This window comes from Aptenodytes forsteri, unplaced genomic scaffold, assembly GCF_000699145.1.
Source record: "Aptenodytes forsteri isolate BGI_AS27 unplaced genomic scaffold, ASM69914v1 Scaffold2, whole genome shotgun sequence".
Classification (NCBI taxonomy): Eukaryota; Metazoa; Chordata; class Aves; order Sphenisciformes; family Spheniscidae; genus Aptenodytes; species Aptenodytes forsteri.
The window spans coordinates 6583093-6596264 of NW_008795695.1; the positions used below are offsets into that span (position 1 = coordinate 6583093).

A 13172-nucleotide genomic window follows, 5' to 3' on the forward strand; every position below is an offset into this window, starting at 1 on the left:
TTGCCATAAATATATCCCCCTGGTGGCATCTTAGTGGTGGATTATTTGCTCCAGAATCTTTTCTTTTCATCTCAGAGATGAATATACATTTCGGGACCAGCTTTTGAAATATTGATTTGCTTCAGGAAACTTCTTATAAACAAGTCTTAGAAGTCAGCACTAAATCAGTTTTATGTATTTTATTTCCCAAGGAATCAGACCCACTTTGTTTATTATCTAGGAAAACCCAAAGCATAATGTGAAAAACAAGACTGAACCAAACCAAGACATTATAAAAATAATGAAGCTGTCTTTCCCCGGCAATGGGGAAATACATTCATTCACTTTAATACAAAAAAGAAACAATGACATAATGGTAAAAAAAAAAAACTGACGGGTTCATACATTTATTTCAAATACATAGCAAAATCTCAGCTATTCACATTTATTTCCAAAGTAATTTTGTCCTGCAATCAGAAAATATTAAAGTATATGATAGCATCAGGATATTAAACGAGCTATTTAACCACAATATTTAATCAGCTGTTATTAACAAATACAGCAGGCCTGAAGTTTCTGACAGTTGTGCCTAGAGGAATGCGAACATAGCATCACAAAGCAAGTTTACTGCCTCCACTCCTCAATGAAGGCAGAGCTCCAGCACACAAAAACCTGACACAACGCTTTAGCAATCCCTGGCCCATCCACACCAAATGACACCCACATGTCAGGCCTTTTCTTCTGAGAGAAAAGTCCAGTCAATAGCGGTTATTCACACCCTGCTTCCTCTTGGTCCTCCATCGCGTAGTATGTAACCAATGCTCTCCATGACCCTCCTGCACCCTGGAGTCAAGAGGTGGCCCTTTCCCTAAATGTCTTTGCTACATTACACGTGTTCCTGAGCATCCTCTCCTTGCCTACCTCACTCGGGAAGGACATGTTCAGCCATCTAAATAAGATCCGAGAGTCGCCTTAGACACTCGGGGTTACCTGAGACCAGGTCTGGTTAGATATAACCCAGAAGGGGCAGGAGCTCTCCTGGAGCAGCAGATGGAGGATAGAAGGTGCAGCCTTGGGCACCAGAGATCTGTGCAAGCTCCTCCATCACTTCCCTCAAGCCAAGCTCTTCCTGTTACCCTCAGAAAACTCATGAACAGCAGCAGTTTATTTTCAAAGCTCAACCACAGTTTTTCGTTAAAGCCCTTAAAACGTCCTTTTCTTACACCTCCGAACTGAGGCTTCCAACTAGTCAGTTCTGAGCATCACAGGTTTTGAATAGGGGAAAAGGAAGAAGAAAAACTCTGCCTCTCTTAGCAGACGCAAATGCACCCACACAGTTTAATCAGCCAAATGCATTCCTCACATACAGAGGTAAAATATCTAGTAATCATCTGTATGGGGTTTTCCCCACCAGAATCCACAATAAAGGAATTTCTGTTCTGTTCAAAGGGAGAAGGTTAACCACTGTGTTACATCTCTTGCAGATTAGCTTCTTATGAGAAATTTGTTCCTGCATCAAATTCAGAAATTTTAGTGTCACAGACTCTTAAACATATTTGGGTGAGTCTGAAGTGCTAAATCACATCGCCAAAAATTGCCGTTTGTTGTCAATAAAACCCCAGACATCCAAACAGCAGCCCAGACTAGCTTGTACGCTTGGAATCAAGGTCAGATTCCAAACCCACATGCAAGCACAAGGTTGTCTGAGCTTAGAGATTTTGTTTGAGCTCATCTTTTGATCAACTGGTAAAAGAGAGAAATGGAGCAATATGCAGCCATCTGGTGTTAATGTTCAGTGTAAAAAGCCTAGGTTTTCTTTGAAATTAATCTTAAATGCTCAAATAAAGCAGTTTTATCTTTCAACTCTTTGAAGATAAAGTTACTTGTGTCAATGGCACACCCAGTTCAAATTTGATTTCTAGATGAACCCACTGATAGTGAAAGCATTCAGGATCCTTTAATTAATGTTATAGAAAACTGCACTTAATTACTTCTTAAGCACTTATATCTGCATAAAGTTGCATTACACTGAATATGTCATCATTTAAATCCATTACCTACATATAAATATGTATCAAATTTGCATTGCAAATGTCTTCATCCTCTGCTTTGTAAATCACAAATGTCATATCTAAATGAATCCAAAAAGTGCAATTCTGGCTTACTCACCAAATAGTTCCTTATTAAACAAGATATGTATTATAGGACATAAATACAATAAAATAATAGGTGGAGGTCCTCAGGGTAGTATAAATTATTACCAAAGTCAACAGAATGACTCCACTGAAATGAGCTGTCTGACCCAATGACAGCTGCTGTGACAGACATCAGCAGCTATAAGACAACATAAAAAAACGTACGTTTTAGTACTAGAAAACCTACTTACAAATGTTCTCTTAAAGGCTCACCTGGAATTAATAAGTGCTGATTTGACTGCTCAAGTGATGAGCAGGATGCATTAAACCTGTTTTCTAGCGACTAGAAAATTCCCAGTAAAAGATATGAGCTGGTTGTCTTAAATGTAAATACACATCAGTTAATATATTGTAATGAATATCTGTGTTCAATGGCACTGTTTCGTTTAGGTTCATCTGAAGTCAAGTTAATAAAAGGCTTGTTTAATTAAATGCAGCTTTCCATGTTCTGCTTCAAATTGAACAGTCAAATGAATATATAGAGGCATTGCTCTGCTCAATTCGAAAAGTCATTACACCCTTTTTTTCAGATACCAGTCCCAGACACAGAAAAGGATCAAACTGAGTACCCGTGTCATGAAATTATCAATGAAATGGTACTATGGATTACTACTGTGTAAAGAACCAGAAAAAATGCTTTGAACTGGACCTTCTTTGGTCACTTGTCAACGTTGTGACATGGACACTGTCAAAAGCAGGTTCCAAGTTTTCAGCTGTGAAAAAAAAAATGCACAGCTGCAAATACTGTTGAATTCTGCACAGTGGACAGACAGGCATCAGGCTGTTCAGTCTACATTTTCAAATAAGTCTTGCAAACAGAAAACAGTCAGAACAACATCAGGGCTTGGCTTTTGTGGGTGTGATGGAAGATATAGGCAGGAACTCTTGATCCTCCAACGGGCAAGTAGGGATTACACATTTACATTGCCTGGCTTGTTTAATTATACTTTACATTAGCACAGTGCTTTAAAGTGCATAAAGACAGATGGTCTGTCCTGTATTTTATAGAAGAGGATGTGCTACATAGGTAGCACCTAGAACAGGAGAAGTGATAAAAGACGAGAGGTAGCAAGCAACGGAAAGCTAATACATTCATGGCAAAGTCTGGTGAAGTGATTAAAAATTTTATTATTCCATGAGCTGGATTCTGTGCCCTGCAGAAGAGATAAGAAGGATACATCAACTCCACAAGCATCAGTTAAATCCATAGTCAATCACAGAGGCTTCTGATGGGAGAGCATGAACATTTGTGTGCCAATATTGGAAGTCAGATTGCTGGTGGCTTCTCTGTTCATTCAGCAACTGCTTCGGCCATGCTGCCAACTCCATGCTTCTCACCACTGTCCTAGAGCAGTCCTTATGAAGACTTTACCTTAGAGTAAAATGCACTGCTGCCTTTGCACATCATGGGTTTAGAGGAGGGCAATGGTGCTATTGCACAGCAGCTGCCTTCCTTCCAGCCCAACCATATGCTGTTCATCTTCCCTGAGAGACTCCTGGCTGCTGCTGTTCCCATGCCATTCTTCATTCCCATAAAATGGTGAGATTTTTCTTCTGACTGTGCTCGAACATAATGCCCATGTAATAACATTTCCTATAAGCATGTTAGAGAGCAGATATGTATGTCAAGAGTAAATAGCAGATGAACAAAATTGTTCCTCCATTACAGGCTCAGAGTTTAATTAGACACTGAAGTCAATCAGTACATATCGACATGCTAAGCAGAAAGAGCACATGTAGCAACTACACATAGGCATGCACGCTTAGGGACGGCCCTCCTGCAAAGTCAGGTTTGTGCAATCTGTGACAGGAAAGCGATGGATACCTGGATTTTGAGGATGTATCAGCCCAGCACCAGAAGCTACAGTACATTGCTCCCGCAGCGATGAGAAGTGCAGCGCTCACCCAGCCCACATAGAGAGCAGCTCCTAGTTCTCGTTTCAGTGACGTAGGGACTTTCGGATCATAGAAGTCACGAATGATGCTACCTCCAGTCCAGGACACGGGGATCAGAACGAGGATGCCCGTCAGTAGAAAGGCAACTCCAGCTGCCAGTATGAAGATACTGATGCCCTGGGGATCCTCCTTGGCCCTGTGAGTGTACTTCACACCAGCAATGGCCATCAAAAAGGAAATGATTGACAGGACCACTGCAAAGCACATGAGGGCTCTGAACGCCTCCAAGGGTGGGGGGAGAGCCAGGACAGAGTCGTAGAATTTGCACTGCAGCCTGATGCCCAGCTGACTGATGCAGTCCATCCACAGTCCTTCCCAGATGGTCTCAAACACCACGATGTTGCCACCAATGTAGGCAGAAACTCTCCACTGCGGCATAACTGTGGCTGCCAAAGTCGCAACCATGCCGACACCTCCAAATATTAGACCAGTGATTTGTAACACACAGCAAGCCATGCTTCTTCTGAAAAGACACCTCAAGCGAGGTGGCCTAGAAGTCTTCCAAAATCACTTTTTCATAGAAGAAATGTAAAGTATGAGAGGGAATATTTTCTCCAGTAGTTTCCTCATACAGCAAGTTGTTGGGTTTTTTTTAAAAGCAGCTCGCTCCAGTCTGAGGTTCAGACAGGTGGAAATCCATTTCTGACTGGCTAGAAGGATGTGCTATTTATTTGCTTTGAAATCCCCTCTGACTACAGCGCCTACCCATCAAGCCTAACAAGTTTCCAGCCAATAGGAACCTAGGAGGGGTGTGTCATAGTTGATTTTACTGCTTCTCATAGTGTGTCTGTAGTGATGCTATAATTAAGTAAGTGTCAGGGATTCAATTAAAGGTACCTAATTGCAGGGCTAATAATTTCTTAACTGCAAGACTGCAGCTATGTTGAAATTTAGTACAGAAAGTCTGAACTTCCCTCTGTTAAAATATTATGTAAAACAGTTGTTCTTATGAAAAAAGCTAAACTTGGACTTGGAGTTGGACTTCCTTTCTAAGTGCTACAGCCCTGGGAAAACATCTGATTTTTTTTTCAAATCAAGCTAGGAGGTACTTGGTGTTGCTATTTAATGTAGATTCTTCATTCTGATCAAATACAAAAGTATAATCATGATATTAGACAGGTACAGGAAAGTCAAGTATTCCAATCAACATCAAAGCTTTACTCTACCAGCTGCATAGTTCACAAGGACGACAAAGAAAATAGCTGGCAAAGTTTCACAGCTTCTGCTTTTGAATCCACAAGTAAGGTCGCTGTTAGGAAAGAATCCTCTATGAGACTCTCTCCCCATTAGAAGGATGGTGTTGTCATTATGTTCCATACTAATAATCTTCTCCAGGTAACATTAGGAAGGGTTGGGGGCAATTGTCTAATATGAAAAGGATGAGCTTTTCTTTCAGTGTACAATGCATCTTGAAAGAAGTCAGAGATCCCTCCCACAAGCATGTGTATCAGCTTGCACAGATAGCTACAAGCCTGGACAAAAAAGCACACAAAAGACTGATTTGCCTTGGGCAAGTTAGGAATAACTGCTGCATTATGATTTTTTTACTTTCTTCTCCCTACCTTGAGATAATAGTATATGATGACAACTCATGGGTGTTGTTGAAATTGATGTGTTTCTGGTTACTCCAGCTCTTTGAACCAATGGGGCTAGTAAAAAAAAAAAGAGTTGGCCCACTAAAGACAATGAAGGCCCCTAGAAGTGCTGTCGAAGAACGACATATTCTTCGATTGCTTGTGGGTTGTAGTGTTGTGGGCTCTGTGTGTTTGGAAATATCAGACATTGCCTTTGATGGTATTAATTTAGTTACAGCCTTAGGTGCCTACACAACATATTCAAAGCAAAAGCTAAAACCCATGAAAAGTGAATTGCCCATCTAAACCACTCACAGCCCACAAAATCCCCTCCTTCCTGCAGTTACTAACTGTAAGGAAGGAGTGTCAGATAATGCAAGTTATATAGTATAATATTACATGTCCACGTGGAAAATATTCCCAAGGGATCTGGGCAATTAATTTTTGCCTTCAAGTCTGCTAGCAGGAATCTGGAGAGAAAAAATGTCTTCAGCTAAGATGTGAAATGTAACCTTTAGAAACTAAATACATTATCAGATTGTTCTTATAGAGAGATGAATATCGCATCACTTTTCTGCAAAATTCTAAAAGAATCCTGTGATGCAGAAAAGTTAAGGCACTTTGCTCAGTGCCACAAAGAAAGAGGTGGTAGAGATGAAATCAGAAGTCATAGATGGTTACCTGCCTAAAAGAAACTCCTTTCTCTGGCAGGAGACTGCTCCCTTAGAAAAAGACTGCACACAAGACCTGTGCTATTTAACTTGAGTACAGTCTCCATTCATCTTGTAAAGAATCCCGTGATGCAGAAAAGTTAAGGCACTTTGCTCAGTGCCACAAAGAAAGAGGTGGTAGAGATGAAATCAGAAGTCATAGATGGTTACCTGCCTAAAAGAAACTCCTTTCTCTGGCAGGAGACTGCTCCCTTAGAAAAAGACTGCACACAAGACCTGTGCTATTTAACTTGAGTACAGTCTCCATTCATCTTGTAGGACCTTTTTACCTCTGAATTCTCAAAACTGTTTTTTGATTTGTTATTTTAACTTCAAAAAAGAAATCAACTTATTATGGAAAAGCCCTCTCAAAACTAGCATTTAAATGTCATTTTTTCAACAGAAAAACTCTTTGTGCAACATTTTCCGGCAGCCAGCTCTTGAAGATATACACAGCTGGAAAACAGACCATGCCTAATGCCCTGAATCTGTTTATCTGACTGCCTTATCTATCAATCAGGATTGCTCTGAAATAATTTTTCCTTACATGACTCTGGGAGGGTCAGCCATTGAGGTCATGCATAACATTACACTCTGTGACAGTCAGGGCATGGTTTGTATAGAAGATGAACTGCTCACAGAAATACTATTAAAATGCATCATAAGCTGGTTGTGTGGCAATACATCCAGACAGCGCTAAACAGTTGAGTAGCTTTTTGATCTTTAATCGGAAGTAGTACCTATGGTGAGTGACATCCAGTGTAGGTGTAGGCGTAAGAGAGGAACACCCAGGCTACACTGCTGCATGTACTGTCCAGTGGCAGGATGGTTCTTGTTATTGAAACCTGAGGGGAAGGAAACAGGAAAGGAAAACCAATAAACGGCAGTTTTGAAACTTGAAGATAAATTTCAGAAATGAAAATGAGCTACAGGAGACAGGTTGGAAAAAAAAATCAAGAAACACTACCAATATCTTGGAAACTCATGAGGACTGGAAAATCTCATCAACCTCTTAAATGCCAATGAGTCCCTGGCTTTGCTAATCATTGGAAGATTACCTTTTGCAGAAAAGTCCTGTGTTTGAATCAGCCTGGAGGGAGCTCTTACGCCCTTGTATACCCTAGAGAACTGTACCTCCATTTAAAGGCTCACCTCACCTCTCAGAAAGAAATGCTTAGTTGACTAAGTTACTTCAAAATCACTCTGAGCAGCAGACAGCTCTTAAAGTAGAAATTAAATACATACTTACATGGTGGGCATGGCAGATACAATGGCTTTAGTGCCAGGTGAGAAGAGATAAAAGGAAAACCCCATCTACACCTGACTAGACTTTAGAAGTCTCCTCACTCTGCATATCATCCATCTATTATGCTATTTGGATGCTTACCTGCCTCAAGACGAGAATACCAGTTCTTATGCAAACATGTCCACCCCAAAATTTGCCTTCAAAGAGGAAAATAGGCAACTGAGGAAGCACATAGCCTTTACACCTAATCTTTCCCTGGGTCTCTGTTCAGATTTACACTTTCTCTTCCCTTCACATCAGGATGTTCATTTGAATCTTTTCCTGGGGCAATATCTTCTGTTCCCTCCCTACCTTTTAAAATGCTGATACCCCTTGAAAAGGAGGAAGTACAGCATCTCCAGTCCACTTGATTAACAGAACCTGTCAATGATCCCGAAGTGCTTAATTAATTATAGGCATCAATAATGTAAACACTTAACTGCCTCCCAGAAAGCAGGTTTCATTCCTCTTTGTAGATCTTGTATATACACTGAATTTGAGAGTCCTTCTACATACACATGCACCTACATATAGACAAAGAGACTTTAATCTTGTACAAATGTATAACTGTAATGTACATAGTTCATTATAAGCTCTCATCAAGAATAGATAGGTTGGTTATGCTACGGGCTAATGAGCTAAACTGAAGGTTCAGTAACATTTTTGGAACAGGCAAATATGCAGATTTACAAAAGCACACTTTAGATTAGTGATTACTAAGAGTTACACTTAAGTCTCTTAACCTCCCAGAGGCTGCAGTTATCCAGTAAGGCCGCAAAGCTGCCCAACCACCTGCAGAGTCTGGCAATGGAGAGTCCAGCGGGCTGTGGCTCTGCAGTCACTCTGCATCCTGTCCCCTTGGGCAGAGGTGCTGGGTGAAGCCACGCAGACCTAGATCATCCTCTACATGTAAAATCTGCTTTAAGCGTACAACAAATAGGGTTAGGATTGTCTGCGGATCATTTGTTTTGGAAACACATGTGAATGGCATCAGTTCCTCCCTGCTTGTGGCTTCCACTAGTCCATTCATTACATGCTGGGTTAACCACTTCGTCTTCAACTATTTACAAGGGCTGGTCAATGAAATCATAGTTGAGTTAACGGTTCTGTTACTTTCTATGGTATTTTGATTGACTACTGTATTTTGAGCCTATTGGTGAAGCAAAAGGTTACTTTGATTCTGTTTTAATTCAGGAGAAAATGGACTGAAGCCACAGAGGCCTTTTCATTTGTGCAAACTTTAATATTGCTGCCTGCACATATGTTAAAAGATGAAGGCACATCTCCTTCCCCCTCTCTTCAAGCGTGGCACATTTTGGAGTGAGAGGAACATCTGCTCAGTGTAGCTTAGAGAGGGATTTCCCCCAGACGCATAACAGGCACTGTACTTGGGCACTGACCTCTAACTCTAGCTTTGAGGCAACCCATGACTGACAGTTGAATTGAAAAGAACTAATATTTATTTTCCGTCATCTTCCTCAGCGTGCCTCAAATTCACAGCCTGACAAAACTGCCAAACTCTTAATGATATTCCATGTCTGAGGAAGCCTGTCTCCTGGACACTGTGAATGAACTCCAGTTCAGCGTAATAAAACCCTACAGTAATAAAATATTAAATACTCCTTTGAGTATTTAATCCAGCTAAACTGCTTCAGGCTTTTACAAGGTATTTGTCACCTCAATACTTGCGTACAGGGAGCAGCCATCCTGATAGAAGTAGAACCTGCCAGAAAATATGCTGTCTTACTTTGCTGTTTAATGACAGGACCTCAGAGCATTTTGGGGGTGCATTTGATTGCGCAGTTCACATTAAGCTATTGGAACTATAACAGTGGCAAATTCCCAAGGCAGTATTGATTGTTTTCATAAGGGTTAGCAGCAGGGTATACAGTTAGGCTATTACTGGATGAAGCACAGGGGAACTCCTTTATTTATATGATTTACTGTGATGGAATAAAAGAGGAGGCGAAGGTATATTGTGGCAGTGATGGCCTAAACATAGATGAGAGGCAAGGTTTGTAGAAAGAGGTAATAGGTTTTGTTAGACTACCTGATACTGTTAGAAACAAGCTCCTAGGCTCAGAATCCCAAGAAAGATTGTTTTTGGGGCACAGCATAAAAATACACCCTTGAACTAGCTTTCCAGTAACCAAGCAGTGCAGGTAACTAAAGAAGTAAGTCTCAAACTTGGAAGAACGGGGGTTTTTCCCATCTTTCTCAGTCATAATTTGGGCTCCTCCCTGTCCAGTCCGGTCCCCCCCACTTTTTGGCCTCTCCCAAACCCCACCTCCTGAATGTAACTAACTACACTGTAAATTTCCACCTCCAGAATAAACCCTAGCAGCATGAGCTCCACTAGCTTCAACCTCGTGCACCCAATAACACCCCCAAACCTGTCATCTCAGCACACAGCAGGGTCACCCTCTACCCCCACACTCTCCCCTTTCTCTCTCTATGCAAATCCAGAGTCCTTTATGAAACCTCTGTGCTTCTGGCCAGGATGTTCCATTACTCCTCTCTCGTTAGGATTGGGATTCACCTCTTCCCTGGGACATCCTGGCTGACTTTCCCTGGCTGGCAAGCTGGGCGTCCCCTAGGAAGGAGCAGCATAGCCCCTGCCCGTTGGGCCTGCGTAGCTGGCAGAGTTCATCTCCCGATTTACCTCAGTTCCCCTTCAAACAGAGGGAGAGGAGAGGATGCGGAGGAGGAGGGAAGCCCTGCCCAGCCAACCAGCTGTTCCTGCACTCACACAAAAACCCCTCTTCCTGGAAGTCATAAATCACTTTGGATTTGTGCTGGCACAGAGACCAAAGCAGGAGTATTTTGCAGGAAGCAATTAATCTTTGTCACTTACTCTCAGAACACCCTCTCCAGCATCACGAGTCGTAGCAGCTCCAAGGATGCACCACTGTCACCGTAATTTTGCACATTGATGCATCTTCCCGGGGCTGATGTGTCTCTGCACTGTGACAGCCCACAGCCCGCAAGGGCTCAAATGATTCACCAGTGTGGACACACTGCTTCCCCCCAGGGACAATCCAGCGCTGTTCCCAATTGCAGCATACTATGTAGCCAGTCAAAATATGAACTTCTTTGTCCATGATCAAGCAGCAGCTGCTTTCATTCCAGATCTGAAATGTGTAGTTTAGCACAGAGTGCAGTACTTCAGAAGAAGGAGGAATGTCTAGTAACTATTTCTACCAACCATGTGTTGGGAGTTAAGGGGCTGGAAGTTAGGGAAGGGAAAGGAAAAAAGATAGAAAACACTCTGATATGTGCAGACTGACTTAAAAACAAGTATAAAATGGAGGAGGGAAAGGCCTCAGCAAATGTGATGCTTTTATGTTGGAATGGAACAGGGCTCACATTGTGAGACAGAAAGTGGTATGTGAAGGATCATTAAGATGAGAGGATCTGTATCTCTGCAGAAGACCATTGCCAATGAGGTGAAAGTGCCTGGAGCACTGAGGGAGAACAACTCCTCTGATCCTGATCACGTTATTCTTTATTAATTAGACTGAACAGCTTAGGGACATGAATGTGGATGAGGCTTAAAAATTCCTTAGGAAGTGTCTGAAATGTGAGTCCCATCAGGAAGGAAAGGAGAGACTTGTAAGAGTAAGGTTGATAGTTGGATGAATAACTCCACAGAGAAGGTATTTGGTAGAAGAACAGAAAAGGTAACCAACCAGCAAAGAAAATGTATCTAAGACGTCAGAAAATGTAAGGGGAAAATGAGACTCAATAAAAGTCAATCCAAATCAGGCTTTTCAAAAATTGGAATAAAAAAGGTGCTACAGGCATACAGATAATACGGAACAGCAAGGGAAGAGGCATGCTAGGCTGTGAGCATGAGTCTGAGAAAGGTAGTTAGCCCTCCTCTTCTTTGAATTCAAGTAACCACAAGGATATAGAAGAAGGAGAGCACAACAGAATTACAATACTGTATCCAAGGTAGATAAAAAACTCCAAATCTTTATGAGCACAAACTGAAGAGAGTCATTTCCACTGAAGGAAATTCAGCATGTGCAGTTCCAAATCTGGTAGCAAGGACTGTTAGCAAACGTGTCAAATCGGGAGCGATACTGTGTGTCTGGAGAACAGCGAAACTAAGGGAATGAGTGGGGAGGTGGAAAACCATGTGCACAACTAGAAACACATTAGTCAGAACCTAATAGTATAAGATGATTCAAAATCCGTTGCGAAGAATAAACATCTAGAAGTATATGGAAAGTTAAATAAAATGCAGCATGGACTTAGCAAAAATAGATTCAGTTTTTGTTTGGTAACATTTTCTAGAAAATAAAAGTTTAGAAAATCTAAATCATTTGGACCTTATTAAAGCATCTGACACAGCAGTGGGAAATTAACAGAGACACTGAAGGGATGGAGAAGAGTAAAAATAATGTAATGTGGATGCAGAATCCATGAGTGAGTAAAACAACAAAAGGATATATCAGAAGGAGAATTATCATGTTCCTATTTCCAGACATTGATTTCTGCTACTGTTGGAGCTAAGGATTTCTCTGGGGTCTCATCTTATTACCCTCAGGGATCTAGCAATAAAGGAGGAACTGCAGCAAGAAAATTTGCATTAGACACCCAGCTGGTCAATGTACTGTCAGTGGTTAAATCCCACAGCGCAGGAAGGCTGGTGATCTTGAGGCCTGGAATAATAGAAGTGCAATGCATTTAACATGTTCAAGGGAGGTATTTGCTTCGTTTTGTGAATCATTTACCCCACGCTATGATAACCTGCAATGAGTATATTCAGTGTGCTCAGCAGTGGTGAGGCTTCCTCTGGGATTTTTTGTCCAGTTTTGGGCATCAAACTTAAAGAAAGAGGTGGAGCAGCCAAAAACAACCAGAGGAGGTAAACAAGTATGGGGAGAAATTTAACGAGCGTGCCAGTGAGGAAAGAATTAGAGATGATTAAGCTAAGCAAGAGAGGTTCAAGAGGTCAGATGGTAACAGTGCTGAAATATGGAAAAGGCTGCCTGCTTTAAAGGAAAGCAGTAGTCTGTTTTCTATGCCTGTTGTTGATGGGACAAGAAATAACAGAGCAGCATTAGCCTGCGGTGGGGAGATTTAGCTTAAGCTTCATGAAAACCTTTTCTAATGAAAATTATAATTAAATACTGCTAAGGACACCGCAGAGTAGCCACCTCTGGGAGTTTTTATTGCGCAAACGTCTCTCAGGAATAATTTTGGCATATTTATCCATTGAGAAGAGCAATGGAGTAGTTAATAGATATCACCTTTTCTAGAGTGAACTCCACTCACATTGTCTTCTCGTCCTATTTGTCCTCTTTCATAGAATCATAGAATCATAGAATCATTGAGGTTGGAAAAGACCTCTAAGATCATCGAGTCCAACCATTGACCCAACACCACTACCCACTAAACCATGTCCCTAAGCGCCTCATCTACACGTCTTTTAAATACCTCCAGGGATGGGGACTCAACCACTTCC

At 41.5% G+C, this 13172-nt stretch overlaps 1 protein-coding gene across 1 annotated transcript; it reads right to left on the reverse strand.

Annotated features, from left to right (window-relative positions):
• Positions 1 to 3917: 3917 nt before the first annotated feature.
• Positions 3918 to 4586, reverse strand: LOC103902061 (claudin-8-like). Its single transcript, XM_009283065.1, has one exon. It carries the CDS (start codon positions 4584 to 4586, stop codon positions 3918 to 3920), a length of 669 nt encoding a protein of 222 aa, XP_009281340.1.
• Positions 4587 to 13172: the final 8586 nt, after the last annotated feature.